We start from the raw sequence: 15,668 nt of genomic DNA, 5'->3' as shown, positions 1-15,668 counted from the left end.
TAGGTTTTGTCCCAGAATTATTATTACTGGGAACTCTCTCAAACTTATGCTCATCACAGCCTTGAGTGCACAAAGGTCTCGATCAATAGATTACTTTATCATTATAATTTACTATTAACAATAAAAATAATTAATCATCATTAAACATTTAAACTCACGGATGACTAAATAATAAATTTTAATTGCATATTTATTATTTTATTTAATAAAAGAGATGTGTTGATTTTCAGTGTCAATGCATTGAGTCATTTATCAGAATGTCATTACTCAGCATCGCGATTGGTTAAATAACAAGCCCAAGATCTCAGCAAATATATATATATATATATATATATATATATATATATATATATATACAACGTCAAAAAAAACTAAATAAAATAAACCCTAAGGCTACTGGCGTGCCATAAACCATTACATGTGAGGAGGAAAGCTTTACGCCTACGTCATATACCATCACTTCTTTCTATCTATTTTATTTATTTATATTTATTTACTTGTCCTACGTTCGCATCCACACAAACTGCTATTATAATCACAAACTCCAATATACACTACAATGTTATTATTTTAAAATATTAAGTGGCAATTAAAATTGTTAAATATTTTTTTTCTATTGTATGAAGAAATAAATCCAATAGTTGGATACTTTTTAGTTTAATAATAAAAATGATAGTAATAATAACTGTAAGAGTAATTGAAGGCACACACAATTAAAGTAAAAATCTGGAGTGAATTCGGAGTAATAACGGATTTTAATTCAATCGGAATTCACTCCGATTAGGAGTTTAAATATTAAACTGAACTCTTTTTAGGAGTGAATTCGAGTCCGAACCGGAGTTTTAATTTAAAAATAAATTTCCTTTTAGAGTAAATTTCACTCCAAGGGGATTAAATAAATACACAGTCACCTGCACACTCCGGATTTAATCCGCGTTCACTCCACAAATTTTTTACAGTGCATCAGATCCATCTCAAAATTAATTTATTGATAATATTTTACCAGTTACATATACTAGCATTTTCAGACCAATTCTATAAATAATAATAAACATAAAGTAAATTTTAACATTTAACACAGTCGTTATTTTTAGGAATTTATGAATACTACTATTTTTTATTTTTTTTTTTAATTTTTAATTTAAGTGTAATCTGTGGATGAATAAATGAAATATTAAAATAATAATAATAATATTTTTGCAAAGTAGGTGGAAAATATACAAGTACTTTATTAAAGTGTTAAAGAGCACTTGGGAGCGTCGGCATATCATGTTATAAAACCATGAATATATAAAATGACAATAAGAAAGCTTAGCATATCTTATATATATGACATTTTACAATTATGCTAAAAAATATAATTAATTTATGGCATTGATAATACAATATAATATATATAATGAAATCCTATTATTAATATGATGAATAATAATATAATAAATTTATGAATGACGTTATTGATAGCAGTGGTTTAATGCGTGGCCGTTTAATTTAAATACACGTATACAGGAATATGTTCCTTCGTCTTCTCTTATTTTTCTTCAATTACTGCACAGTGTATATATAACTAAACCGCTAAGTTGAGTAGGCGAATCGGTCGCGGCCCTGACATTTCACGGGACGCACGAGACTGTATTTATGTTAATTTACGTTACCTTTTCTTGGGTGTATGATATCATATACAGTGTAATATAATGTATTATGTGAGTGTGTATGAGAGTACTGGATACAGGTCTTTCAGTTCCTGATTATCACTTTCTCCAAGAATATATCGATGACCAAGTGAATATTCGCTTGGTAATATTGCCAATATCCGGGCCTGGGTCTTTACATTTTTTTAATGTCAAAGGTTAAATTTTAAATCAACCGGAAATTATCTTGACTAAAAATGATTATTTTAAATTTATATAAATATTTTTTATGCAATTTTTTAAAAGTGTTGTTATGAAACAATATTTAATATATATAAGCATAATTAAGACTTATTTATTTATCTGTTTGTTTATTAAGTTTTGTAATAAATTATATTTTTTTTTTGAAAGGAGAAATAATTTACATTACTAAGTATTAATTATATTACCGGTTTAGAAATGTAATAAAATGTAACTTTATAATAAATATATATATATATATATATATATATATATAGGGGAGGGAGGGGCAAAGGAGGTACTTAAGGAAATACCAAGTTTTCGAGGACTCAAATACGCTAAATCTTTTTTTTTTTTAATGATATTCAAAGTAAATAGAAGAAATTTTGAGTTACCGTTGAAAAAAAAATTTTTCATTTCTGCGGGCAAAGTGGGGTACCCCCTAAAAAAGGTAAAAAAAAAAATTTCTGGATTTTAAACGAATTTGATTAAGATGAATTTTTTTTTTTAATTTAATTTACATGAAGAAAAATTATATTTTACATGTTTATTGGATACAAAAGAAGAAAAAAAATTTTTAATAGTTTTTATCATAAAACAAACGTCATTAATATTTTTCAACTGACAATTGATTTTTTAAAAAGTTTATCAAAAAAAATTCAAAGTAACGCTTAATTATAATTACAGAAGTGATATTGGAATGTTTAAAAACTATTTAAAATATAAAATTTTTTTTATCAAATTTTGGGGGTACCCCGTTTTGCCTACCCTACCCCCTTCCCATATATATATATATATATATATATATATATAAGTATGAATAACATAATGTCGGTATACAAATTTTATTATGAATAATATGCAGAGATATAGTTTGCGGATGTTCTAATTATTGATAAGATTCGATAAAAATCTAGAATTAAATAATAATGAGTAATTAAATGATTGCATTGCGGAATATTATCGAATATTCTTATACAATTAGTGTGTATTGAATGAGCACTTAGTGGGTTGCGAAACGCGATACGATTCGATTGAACTTTAAGGCGAATTGTAATTTTTTTTTAAAATGACAAAGGATATTTCTGTTCCAGACCATGTCTGGGATATGATTTTTAGGAAAATAAAAAGTCCTTCTCTGCTGATGAAACTCCGTGAAGTTAATAAATATTTTAGCGAAAAAATAAATGGTATTTTTGAAGACACGTGTATGTGGAAAAATCTTTGTACTCCGAGGATCGAAAGTTGGATTTATAATATTTTGAAACTAAAATATCCTTACAGTATTCATCGAGGAACTGATGTTTTGTCCCATAAAAATTTCAAAGATCATTACATAAGTTTTCAAAAGTGGCGGCGAGTATTAACTTTGGCGAAGCCAAAAATAAATGTCAATTATCAAAAATTTTTTAGAGAAAATGAGGAAATAACTTGCAATCATGTCTTTGGTGAGTAAATTTTTACTAAATTTGTTTATGAAAAATTTTTCATTAATAATTAATTTATTTGATTAGCTAATTATATAATTTTCGGAACTAATCTCGGACGGGTACATTATGCTGAAATTTCAAGACCAGATTTACTTTTTATGACAGCGAAATTTAAAAATCCCATTAGAGAAATTAAATTTTGGTTTACTGGTAATTGAAAAATAAAATGAAGGTTTAATTAATTTTAATTACTACTGAATAAACATAAATTGTATTTCAGATAGTGAAAATATTATCATTGTTATTGTGACAGAAAGGAATGAGTTAAAATTTTGGCATTGGAGTAGAAACATCGAAATTTCATCTTTAATGTCTTATACCGTTCAACACATAGAGTATTTTTATAATTTATGATAATAATAATAACTATAATGTCTTTTGTATAATTAAAAAAATTATAAATTCCCTCCAACTTAATTTATATTATTATTTTTAGTGTTGGTCTAGACAATCGATGTTTTGTTGTAAACAACCTTGTCATCACGGAATTTAAATATGAGAACAATCGACTATTTCCTATGAGACAATGTCGAATTCCTTATGATAATTTAGCTGAATCAAGATTTCTTTCAATGTACAACCTGAGCGATAAAGTAATTATATTTTAACATCAATAATAATTGAGTTTACAATTTAATTTTTACAATCCGCAAATTAGTAGACTTTGAGTGTCCATTAGTTGACTTTTTTTTATTCTGCCTACTAATTACTACTATTCTACATTATTTTTGAAGCTCTCTTTATGTAAAATGATGGAAAATCTTGGAGAAAAAAATTTTTTGGGCTCCGGAGCATCCACAGAGACATGTGTCTGGTCATCTCGATGGACATTTCCTTTGAGTTTCTATTAGGGTGATTCAAAAAAAAACTTTAATTTTTTTTTTTGCTTTTACCCCCTAAAACGTTAGTGGTTGCCAAGAAAAAAATCCTCCCAAAAGATGGGCTCTCTAGCTCAACTCTAAGAGGTCGCTATTTTAATTTTAATTTCCCATCTGATTAACATGTAAAAATTATTATTTTATTCAAAGTGTAATTACTCATAAGCTGCTCAATATTTTTCAAATTTATACAAAAATCTTTAAAGTTGATTTCAAAACCCTATAACAAGTCATAATTATCCCCAATTGAAGGTAGCAAAAAAAAATCGAAAATTAACAATTTCATTTTGAAATACAAAATCGATACTTTTCAGAAAGCTTCAATTGACTTTTGAATAATGGTAATTATGACTTGTCATAGGGTTTTGGAAAGCTTGAGGACTCAGCTTTAAAGGTCTATGTATAAATTTGAAAAATATTGAGCAGCGTACGAGTAATTACACTTTGAATGAAAAAATAAATTTTTACATGTTAATCAGACGGGAAATTAAAATTAAAATAGCGGCCTCTTAGAGTTGAGCTAGAGAGCCCATCTTTTGGGAGGATTTTTTTTTCAGCAACCACTAAAGTTTTAGGGGGTAAGAGAGAAAAAAAAATTAAAGTTTTTTTTTGAAGCACCCTAGTGTCTATTGGTCGACTCGTTCCTATTTCACCCACTGCTTTTCATCCTACTTTATTTTCAAGGTTCTTACAATGTAAAATAGGCTAACTTCAATATCATTTTTAATTTGATTTTTAATACATTTTTCAGTTCATAGTCATGGTAAAAAATAGAGAAGTCATTAATGTATATGAGACAAATTTTCCCAGCACATATTCAGAAAATTTGATTTTGGAAGAATCATATACAAGTAACTATAACATGACTTTTGATGAAAATAAATATATTGCATCTTCTATACCAACAAAAGAGTCTGGATTTGTCATGAACGGTCCGTAATATTTTTTTTTTTATTATTGTAAATACATGTTATATTTTTTTGTTTTAAATTTTTTCTTACAGAAGAAGAAATACTAGTTACTGATAAATATTCGGGACAAAAATGGATACATTATAAATTAAACAAACGAAATACCGATGCGACGAAGGGTAAACTTGTATACGGTTCTATGTTTGCGAATATTTATTTCCTTTGTTGGGATCGAGGTAATTTTATTGGATATAAAATAAATGTTACCTTATAAAGTTAATAAAATACTGAATGTCCATTTATTTATATTTTTAAGGATCGGTTGATAAAGTTACTATCAAGAAAACTAAAAATAGAACCGGCTTCGTAATGAAAAAGTTTAAAAAGTCACTGACGTTTAACGAACCAATCATCGCTATTAATTTTACAGAATCAAATAATAATTCGTATGCCATTTTTACTACTAAAAGATCATCATATTATTTAACTAAATAATTAACGAATACTTTTAATATATAATTTAAATACTTTTGCTTACTGATTTATATTTAATCAAGTGTATAATCATATTTATAATTTAAATAAATAATTTTTTAAATTAATAACGTGTTTAATTATTGCTAAATATAAAATTAAAAGTAAATCCGGAATCCTGTTATATTTTATTTATTTCAGATACCCCGGGTTAAATATTTAAAGGCTTCGGCGTGACGGCGAAATATTTTTCCCGGGACTGAAATTAATGAAAATAAATTTTTTAATTAACACGCTAGGTATGAGTGTTAAAAACTTTTGTCTCAGTGCATGCTGACAATTTAATAGATAAAATTTGTATGACTAATTAAATTGAAGAAGTAAATAATAAAATAATAAAAAAATTCTACTAGACCTTTATCGAATATTCTTTCTCTTTTAAATACATAAAATATTATCGAATACATTTAGTCTGTTGCGAAACGTCATTTAAATATTAGTAAATTTATATGAAGAAATCTAACAAAAAATGAGTCATATTTTCTTTCCAGACTATTTGTGGAAGCGAATTTTTGATAAATTTGACAATCCAATAAAAATTCTTAATCTTCGTGAAGTATCGTCAGAACTTGAAGTTTTGGTTGAAGAATATTTCGAAGCTTATAAATTGTGGGAAAAACTTTGTGAAGATGAAATTAAATTATGGGCATATCAAATTATGGACAAAGTACGTCCGAAAAAATTAACAAATACCACGAAGCGAATATCCAGTCAAGCAGATTGGAAGGAAATTTTTCTGCATTACTGCAAGTGGAGATCACAGTCAAGCTTCACATCACTAGCACTCGAAGTTGATTATACTCTAAAATTCAGTACTGATGAACAAATAACGTGCACTACTGTCTGGCGTAAGATTAAATTACTCATTTTCCTGATATTCTATACTTTGTCTTGGTCTTATCGCGATCGATTTATTCGCAGGTGATATCGTAATTGCCGGAACAAATCAGGGCAAAATATTTTTGTCTGACATCGAAGACGATCCTACTGATATTGCTATTGGATTCGACAATAAAACTTATATAAAGGAATTGAAAGTCTGGCGCGTTGGTAATTCATTTAAAAATGGCGCCAAACTAAAAATACAATATAATTTTTAAAAATAATTATTCCAGATGAAACCATCGCGGTAATTGCTGTACTATCTAGAAATAAACGTTTGAAATTTTTTAATCTCACTACTCAAGATGAGGATTCAATTGCTATTGAAAAACCTGGCAAAGGGCTTCTCAGATTTTCAAATCCAAATCGCCGCCATTTATGCCCAACTTCATTAAAATATTATGCTACAAACATATGGTGATTTTTTATAAGTAAATTTAAAATTCAAAATTTTTTATACCTTCGTCATTTAAAAAATTTTATTTTTATTTACAGTGTAGGCCTCGACCATCGTTTTTTTGCCGAAAATAATTTCCGTGTCACAGAATATAAATTTATTGAAAATAAAATACATTGTCGTAGAACCTGTGATTTATCTTTGGCTACAAGTTCTTCTACTTCGTCTAAAAAATTTCTTTCTATGCACAGCGAAAATAATCTAGTAATTTATTAAACTATTGATTTTATTTTCTAATGCAAAAAAAAACAAATAATTTTTATTTTATTGTAATCAATTGATTTTTTAACGCAGTTAATGGTAATGATAGAAGCCGATGATGTAATACAAGTCCTGGAAGTAAATTTTTCAAAAGTAATGGCTACTGATCCCAAATTGACAAACGTTGAAGTCATTAAAATTATTGATATTTCAAAATACTCAACTGTAATGATTTCCATTATACCCATCAAAGAACTTGGGCTCATTTTTTTTGGTCAGTCCACTCATTAGATATTTGCACAAATAATTATCATTTTTAATATTCAAGATTTCATTTATTTCAGGAAATAATATACTGAGTTATCGCAGTACTCTATCGAATTCTAAAGAGTGGAATGATTTTGAATTGACTAGCTTTGAAAACGAAATCATTACATGTGCGGCAATGCACGCGAATTTGTTACTTCTGGGTTGGAATACAGGTAAAATATTTTTTAATTAAAAAAATTAATTATTTTCAAATAAATTAATAAGTTATTTTGTTTAAATATTTCATCAGGACATTTTAGTAAAATATATTTAGATAGCATTGAAGAATTCAGTCATTTTAATAATCCGCCGAATGAAAAAAATGACACGTTTAAATTAGTCGATGTGCCTATTGTTGGCATAAATGTCACTGAGTTTCGTGGGATTTCGTATATTGTTGTGTCCACTCAAACAACTCAATATTTTATTGCTAATGAAGATAAATTGTATGACATCGGCGCCCGAAAATTGGGCGATAGTGATCAAGACTCATTATCAGATATTGATGATGATTATATTGTTCCAACTAAACGACGTAAATCTTTATAAAAAATAATTTTTCAAATCAACAATTACATATTGTAACTTTTAATTTTAAATTAATAATTTTAACTTAATAAAAAAATTCTGATTAACTATATTTAAATTTTTTTACTTTTCCCGCCCAGAAGTTAATGACACTAGTGACATCTGGTCATTTAAAATTACATATATTTTTACTTTCAATCAAAAGTAATTAATTTTTATACTAATAATACTAATATAGATTTATTTCAAGTAAATTTACTTGTCGGCTGAATTTAAATTTAAAAATAAAATGGCGGCAGAATATGATATATAAATATTTAAAATATTAAAAAAAAACACTTGAGTGTTTGAACAAACCTTGGCGGGGAAATAATATGCAGAAGGGTGTCCTAATACACTTGGAGATTTAAATTAAATTGCTCCAAGTGTATTGCAGCTAAAAAAACGTCACTTAACTGCTATTTCCCACCAGACGATGCCAGATGATTTTGCTCAGGAACCAGGAAGTTATCAGCATCAGCCATCAGGAACACTTTACACTAGCACTGAACACTTAACACTTAACGACACCACAGACACTTTGCACAATTTAATTAAACAATAACTATGAGCTACAAATTTTATGAATAATTTCACAACGTAACTGCAATACTGTGTTTTAATTCAAATGTAAAGAAGGATCTGGACCCCTACTGCCATTATTGATGATACTGACTGCCGCTATCGAACCGCTAGTTGATACAAAACAATCGATTTTGCGATTCTTTCTCCCACCCCCCACTTTAGCAAAAATTTGAACGTCGAATAAGGCGACGCGCAGTAGCGGCAACTTGGTGCGAAATTTCAAAATTGAAATTGAATAATTTTATTAAAAATTAATTGTGTCAATAATTATATTAATTAGGGTCATTCGGAAATACTCTAGCTCCCGCTATATGCCATCGCACCGGGTTCCGAATGCACCCAATGACCTCGTAGGATTTAAAATTACAGATATTCAAAGTACCGCGCTCTGTTGGTAGATAAATGTACTTGAATGAAAAAAAAAATTACCAACCAATGAAATCATATATACTTTGATATATTTACAAACGACATCTGGTTGGATTTAAATTTATAAAATGGAGTTTGCGGTTGTGTATCGTAACGGTTAAAATAATGATGCCGAGTTTTGTTGTGACAAATAAATAAGTGTGTAATATATATTAAATAATAATTAGTGTTAATAATAAATAATGATTGCAATACCTAAGCAATCAAGTAAAATGACAAAAGAAAAATTAGAAATGGCATTGCAACTGAGAAACAAGAAAAAAGAACGGGCTGAGCAGCATAAAAAAATGCTCGAGCTGCCGGGTTTAACTCGAAGTATTATAAGCAAAGACAATTCAACTGTTGAGAAGCTTGAACTGTCAGCGCAACTTAAAGAAAAAATGAAGGAGCTCGATGAGTACCAGAAAAAAATGCTTCAACTCCAGGACAAGATAAGTACCAGCACCCGATTGTCACTGACTAAAGAAACATTTGAAATTGCAGATAAATTAGACGAGAAAATGAAAGACTTGCAGGAGTATCAGCAAAAACTCCTGGACCTCCACGAGCAGACCAGCAGAGAGACTAAAATTATAACTGCGCTGGAGTTGCAGGTTGAGGAGAAGGACATTAAATTGGAGGCATCTATTAAGGAGAGAGATAAAATTGAGCGTGAATTGGCAGCCACCAAGTCGGACTTGGCAGCCATCAAGAGAACACTTGAGCTGGAACGCCAGGAGAGAAAAGATCTGGAGACTACGGCATTGGATTTGATAAAAGGCGCCAAGAGAAAATGGGAAGCTGCTGAAAAGGATAAAATAGCTCGGCTTAATAAACATATTGAAGCTCAGACGGTGCGTATCACTGAACTCTGTACTAGTAATAATGAAATGAGTTCCAGGTTACAGAGAACCCAGTGTGAGTTGGAGACGACAAATGCTGAGCTTCATAAATTAAAAGTATTTCAAATTCAGTACAAGGAATCGTTGGCTAAGACACGGGAACTGAGACGGCAGAGTGTTGCGGGAGTTGAAAATAAACTTGAAGAAATAGCCAACCGGGCGCACAATCAATTGGGTGAAGTGAGAATGAAATTGGAAATGGAGATTGCCAAGAATACTGAATTGGACAGTGAACTTCGGAATGAACGCGATTCCAATCATTGTCGCATGTCGAGAATGAATGTCGCCCTCGAGTTGGCTCAGTCAGAACTTAAGGACTGTCAGGAACAGCTTCGAAGTACTCAGGCGATGATACCGGCGCGGGATCAAGAAATAGAGACTCTGCGTAAGCAATTGAAAGAGAGAACACAGCAGATTCAAAGCGTCAGCGAGAGTGAGCAGACAATCAGCAATCTGAAAGATGAAATAACAAAACTTCAGTTGGAAAATGAACAGATGAAAGGGCAGCTTGAAGCTGCTAAAAGTGATCTCAATGATACGTTAAATAATTTACGTAAGAGTGAACATTTGGCTCTTAACTTTGAGAAAAAAGCTCACGATAAAGATGAATTGCAGCAGCGTCTTGAAGCTTCACGGGAAAAAGAGAATGAACAGTTACGTAAGATGGATACACTTGAAGATTTACTTCAACGTCTTCAGCAGAGTGTCGCTAAACTGGAATCCGAGAATGCCTGCTTGAGACGATCTACTGATAATTCTAAACCCAGTACCAGTCGCGCATCAGCAGGCGTAGCCAGTGTTCCTGAAAAAACATCAGCGGCTGACAAGACGGCATTGGAACAACAGATTGAACGATTGGAGAAACAGTTACAGGCTGCACGAGAAAAATCAACAGCTGATCGTGACGCGGCACGACAAGCGCAACGCGATTTATGGAAAAAAGAAAAGGAATTATCAGATGCTAACTTGGACAAACGTATCGCCGTAAGAGAAGCCAAGACTGCTGAGGAAAAAATAAAACGTCTTGAGGAAGAGAAAACAAAACTCACAGAGTCACTTAATAAAAAGTACAAAGAGGAAGAGGAAAAATCAAAAAAATTGTTGGCTGAGTTGGAGTCTGCCAAAGCGTCACTGGCCGAGTTTACTCGTGAGTCCTCGAGAAACAAATTACAAGCTGACTCAGCACAACGAGCGCTAACTCAAACCAACACGCAGATTGAAGAGCTACAATCATCTAGTGCTGCATTGAGACGGGAGTTGGATGCAACCCGTAAGCAATTACGCACAAATCAAGATCGCGTTGACACTTTAAATGCCGAAAACAAACGATTGACTTTGGCTATTTCAAAACACAATGAGGAAAAGAGTGAACTGGAAGCTAAACTGGAAAAATTGGAGCAGGAAGCAAATGGTTTTAAAGTTAATATTGATTTATTGAAAGAAACTTGTACTGTTCTTGAAGAACAGCTGACTGACTATGAAAGACTGACCAGTGATCACGAGACGCGGGAGAACACGTTGATTCAAGACAAAATGAAGCTGCAGAAGGAGCTCGAAGCAGTGGAGAATAAACTACGCGAGGCCAAGACTGCGCAGAATGAAGAGAAGACTAAACGATTGCTGGCTGAACGAGCTATCGAACGTCTGGAGGCGGAAACAAGTGACATTGAGTCGGAAAGAAGTGGTCTGGTTTCTCAGCGTGATCATTACAAGAAAATGACCCAGGATTTGAACAAACAAGTCACTGCACTCACTACTCGGTGCGGTGAACTAGAGTGCGACTTGGCTGAGCTAAAACGTTCTCTGGAATCCGCCCGCGGGGAATCCGTTGTCGTGAAGGAAGAATGCTCTCAACATCTGACAAGACTTCATGAAATGAAAGACCTAAATCAGGACCTGATGTCTGATCTTCAGTCTAGTATTGACCAGGGACAGGAGTTGAGAATTCGTATCGCTGAATTAGAAAATGTTCTCGAAGAAATGAGACAATTTTATCAGGAACATGAATTTAAATCCGAAGGAACCAGACAGCAGCAGACTAAACTGATTGATTATCTCCAGCTTAAACTTGAAGAGTGTAGTAAAAAGAAAAAGACTGTTTGTGATAAAATATTTAAAAGCAAACAGAAAGAAAATATTCCACCAATTGGAACTGGTATGCCCGTTGGATATCGTGAGCTCGAGAATCAACTCACAAGAGAACGCGCTAAAGTTAAAGCACTTACTGAACAATTGCTGGCTTACAAAGCCGCAGCAGCAACATCAGTTCCAGTGTCGCCGAATTGTGCCAGCCCAGAGCCAAGAAAACAGACTTTCCAGCCCAACAATGATCAAGAAGAGAATACCTTAGCAAGACAGATGTCCAATCAACGAATCCGTCACAATATTCCTCATCGATTCAATCTCGAGTTGTCAATGCGAGCCGGCAAGTGCGCTGCCTGCTTAGAGCCAGTACAATTTGGAAAACGTTCAGCTATTTGCAGCGAGTGTCAAATATTAACCCACTTAAAGTGTTCGTTGTTGGTTCCAGCAAACTGCGGAATGCCAGGTGACTTTGCCAAACACTTGGGCAAGTCCTGGAAGACCAGCGCTGAAAGTGTTTCGACTCTTTGCAGCAGTGTACAGACTTTAACAATCGACGAGCCAGACCACACTGAATCAGACACTAGAAATCCTCGCGATAGTGATGGTGTCATTGCTGAGAGCTGGGTAAAAATACCTGGCAGAGGGAAAGCCTCTTGGGACAGAAAATATTTACGTTTAGAAGGCACTTGTCTTTGTATTTATGAGCATAAACCAAGTCCAGGTATGGCTCCCATAAGTAAAATGGAATTGACTGACAAATCATCCTACGGATTTTCCATTACCGAGGACGTTTATCAAGCCGAGGTACCAGGAACTGCCAAATCAGACCTACCATTCATCATACGAGTTGAATCCAATACTTCCAACACATGCTGGCCGACTTCCCGCTTGGACATCATGGCTCTCAGTCAAGTAGAAAAGAAAACCTGGTCAAACGCTTTAAAGTCAATAGCTTATCAAAATGGCACTAAAGAAAATGCTAAGAATTCAATGCTACAAACTGTACTGAGATTAGAAAAAAATCGCCTGGATTTGAATTGCATCATTGAGTTGGAGCAAGAGAACACGCTGCTAATTGGCGCCGAAGAAGGACTCTACTCATATCGACCAGCCCAATCTAAAATGCTGACCGCTATACGCGGTGTTAAACGTGTTCATCAACTGTCTTTGCATCCTCATCTCAATCTCGCGCTGATGATTGCCGGCGAAGATAGACAACTTGTTTGCTGTGATCTGAGACAGCTTAAAAATAATGCAATTGCCGCTGAATGTTCAAGGCCCGCTATAAATGTCACGGGTATTCTTACGGGTGCAGACAGCTGTCATCTGTATCAGCTAGAAGAAGACATACTGTGTGCAGCAACTGCTTCTTGTGTTATTTTACTTAAATGGCGCAGTGACAGTGAGCGTGGTGAATTTATTGCCATCAAAGAAATAGAAACTCAGGAACCATGCAGCTGTGCTATTTTCACAAAAAGAAATCTAATTGTCGGATGTCAAAAGTTCTTCCAGATAGACTTGAAAGACTACATGATTGATGACTTCCCCGAGGAAGACGACAGTTCCGTAAAAGCGGCACTTGCAGGAGTCGCTAAATTAGGAATATTTCCAGTATCGGTATTAAATGTTTCGACATCACAACAATCAACAGAATTATTATTATGTTACAATGAATTCGGAGTTTTCGTCAATGAATCCGGTCAACGAACCCGTTCCGTCGATCCTACTTGGAGTCATTTACCTTTTGCATTCGGTGAGTTTTAATTTAAATAAATTATCACAACAAACAATTAAACATTTAAAAATATAAATATCTAATGCTCGATATATTTTTTTTTAGCATTCAGAAAGCCGTATCTATTTATCGCACACTTTTCGTCCATCGAGGTGATTAAATTGACACCTGAGGCATTTTCTTCAGCATCAAGAACTCCTGAGAAAACCCTCATAGAATTAAACAACCCGCGTTACTTAGGATTAGCCGGAGCCAAAGGAATTTACTCAGCTGTCAGCAACTCAACGCTAGATATCGTAAAAATAGATGGAGCCGCGTCAATTCTTTCCCGAATGAGCGACAGTCTTTCGAGCTTAGACTCGATGTAAGTATTCTATTACTAGCATCAGTAATTAATAATTATAGTCATAATAATTATTATATTTATTACAGATGTCAGAATGACGACAGCAGTTCAGAGTTCAGTTTCACTCCCAGTCTTCTCGAAACTCTTGACAATCCCAATAAGCGAGTCCACTTTGCCAATCTCTCTAATCGTTGATATTAATTTTTAGTTTAAAAAATAACTTATTTTTTTTTTAAATTTTTACTTAAATGCTAATTATTATTTTTTTGAAAAATTTAAATTTCTCAGTTTAAATTTAAATTTGATTACTAGACTTAATAACTGATTTTGATGTTTAATAATTTAATGAATAATTACTTTAAGTAATTAATATAATTATTTGATATTATCAATTAAATAATTATCGTAATTTTTAGTAATTAATTACAAAAAGTTTAAACGAGAGTACAAACTCTTGCCATTAAGTGAATCTTCACAAAATTAGAAAGTAATAAATCTACTTATATATTTATTTTATATCATTACTCATAAGCAGATAAAAAATTGTATTAATTAGATCTGACATACTTTTAATTATTTATTTATAATAAAATCTATTAGTTTTTAAAACAATTGTATGACTAATTAACTCATACACGATCTGTTAATAAATGAAAGAAATTTTTCATGAACATAAATTTAAAAAACTTAAGTACTTATTATTTTATAAAATAATAATTAATGCATAAAATTTAATTGTATTTCAATATAATAATAAAATATATTTTTTTTCTACGCGTTTTCACTTTGTATTAAAAAAAAAGATTTGTGTTATTTGTGTAAATAAATACAAATAATTATATGAATAAAAAAATTTTTTTTTATTTAATTGTAAGATAAATTTTTTAAAACTTACTAAGAATTAATCGTCACCTGAATGGATATTTAATGTAGAGTTGGCGCGACATCCGGCAACCCTTGACACTGAATTTAAAAACTGAATATTTATTACAATTTCTTAGGGTATAGACTTTTGTCATATATATATATATATTTTTTTTTTGCCGCTAAGTAATAAATCTGCCTTCGAACAATGAATTGAAATCTGATGCATCCAAGTTCAACGATCTTAAAATCAATGTCTACGTCATTGTTTAAATAATTATTTATTTAAATTTAAATTCTACGCATGCGTAAATTATATCCAAGGCCCAAAAACAATTTTTTTTTAAATATTAAATTAAATACATAAAAAATAATGAATCAAATCCTTGGGAATGGATTTAAATTTTGAATTATCAGACAATAGATATTATTGTTAATTAAATTAATTTTTAATTATTATTATTGTATCTAAGAATTTGTTTAATAGATTTAGATAAATTTAAGTATGATTTCTTGTATAATAGGATGTTAAATGTTAATTAGTTAGATCCATAAAACCCCAAAGGTTAATTTTAAATAAAATAATTTTATTTAAATAATTAAGTATTAATCGCACAATCCTATTGACCTGTCCTCAGCACTT

At 31.5% G+C, this 15,668-nt stretch overlaps 3 protein-coding genes across 3 annotated transcripts; all 3 read left to right on the top strand.

The window, feature by feature from the left end:
• Positions 1 to 2,856: 2,856 nt before the first annotated feature.
• Positions 2,857 to 5,767, top strand: LOC130663684 (uncharacterized). The gene is made up of 7 exons (XM_057463067.1): positions 2,857 to 3,319; positions 3,386 to 3,511; positions 3,582 to 3,696; positions 3,798 to 3,954; positions 4,991 to 5,171; positions 5,243 to 5,386; positions 5,467 to 5,767. Exons 1-7 carry the CDS (start codon positions 2,941 to 2,943, stop codon positions 5,643 to 5,645), a joined length of 1,281 nt encoding a protein of 426 aa, XP_057319050.1. The 5' UTR covers positions 2,857 to 2,940; the 3' UTR covers positions 5,646 to 5,767.
• Positions 5,768 to 6,090: 323 nt separating this feature from the next.
• On the top strand, positions 6,091 to 8,167 carry LOC130663683 (uncharacterized). Its single transcript, XM_057463066.1, has 7 exons — positions 6,091 to 6,532; positions 6,606 to 6,734; positions 6,800 to 6,983; positions 7,062 to 7,227; positions 7,318 to 7,498; positions 7,569 to 7,706; positions 7,784 to 8,167. The coding sequence occupies exons 1-7, from the start codon at positions 6,154 to 6,156 to the stop codon at positions 8,080 to 8,082; spliced, it is 1,476 nt and encodes a 491-aa protein (XP_057319049.1). The 5' UTR covers positions 6,091 to 6,153; the 3' UTR covers positions 8,083 to 8,167.
• Positions 8,168 to 9,182: 1,015 nt separating this feature from the next.
• LOC130664127 (citron Rho-interacting kinase-like) lies at positions 9,183 to 14,692 on the top strand. Its single transcript, XM_057463896.1, has 3 exons — positions 9,183 to 13,833; positions 13,921 to 14,179; positions 14,248 to 14,692. Exons 1-3 carry the CDS (start codon positions 9,297 to 9,299, stop codon positions 14,354 to 14,356), a joined length of 4,905 nt encoding a protein of 1,634 aa, XP_057319879.1. The 5' UTR covers positions 9,183 to 9,296; the 3' UTR covers positions 14,357 to 14,692.
• Positions 14,693 to 15,668: the final 976 nt, after the last annotated feature.

This window comes from Microplitis mediator, chromosome 2, assembly GCF_029852145.1.
Source record: "Microplitis mediator isolate UGA2020A chromosome 2, iyMicMedi2.1, whole genome shotgun sequence".
Taxonomy (NCBI): domain Eukaryota; kingdom Metazoa; phylum Arthropoda; class Insecta; order Hymenoptera; family Braconidae; genus Microplitis; species Microplitis mediator.
Note: the sequence above shows the minus strand (reverse complement) of the source record. Positions and strands in the feature narration are given on the sequence as shown.

Coding starts and splice junctions, on each gene's coding strand:
- LOC130663684 (XM_057463067.1), top strand. CDS start 2,941: ATGACAAAGGATATTTCTGTTCCAGACCATGTCTGGGATATGATTTTT. Junction 5,172..5,242: donor GTCTGGATTTGTCATGAACG/GTCCGTAATATT, acceptor TTTTTCTTACAG/AAGAAGAAATACTAGTTACT. Junction 5,387..5,466: donor TTTCCTTTGTTGGGATCGAG/GTAATTTTATTG, acceptor TATATTTTTAAG/GATCGGTTGATAAAGTTACT.
- LOC130664127 (XM_057463896.1), top strand. CDS start 9,297: ATGATTGCAATACCTAAGCAATCAAGTAAAATGACAAAAGAAAAATTA. Junction 13,834..13,920: donor TCATTTACCTTTTGCATTCG/GTGAGTTTTAAT, acceptor ATTTTTTTTTAG/CATTCAGAAAGCCGTATCTA. Junction 14,180..14,247: donor CTTTCGAGCTTAGACTCGAT/GTAAGTATTCTA, acceptor TATTTATTACAG/ATGTCAGAATGACGACAGCA.
- LOC130663683 (XM_057463066.1), top strand. CDS start 6,154: ATGAGTCATATTTTCTTTCCAGACTATTTGTGGAAGCGAATTTTTGAT. Junction 6,984..7,061: donor TATTATGCTACAAACATATG/GTGATTTTTTAT, acceptor TTTTATTTACAG/TGTAGGCCTCGACCATCGTT. Junction 7,228..7,317: donor TGCACAGCGAAAATAATCTA/GTAATTTATTAA, acceptor TTTTTAACGCAG/TTAATGGTAATGATAGAAGC.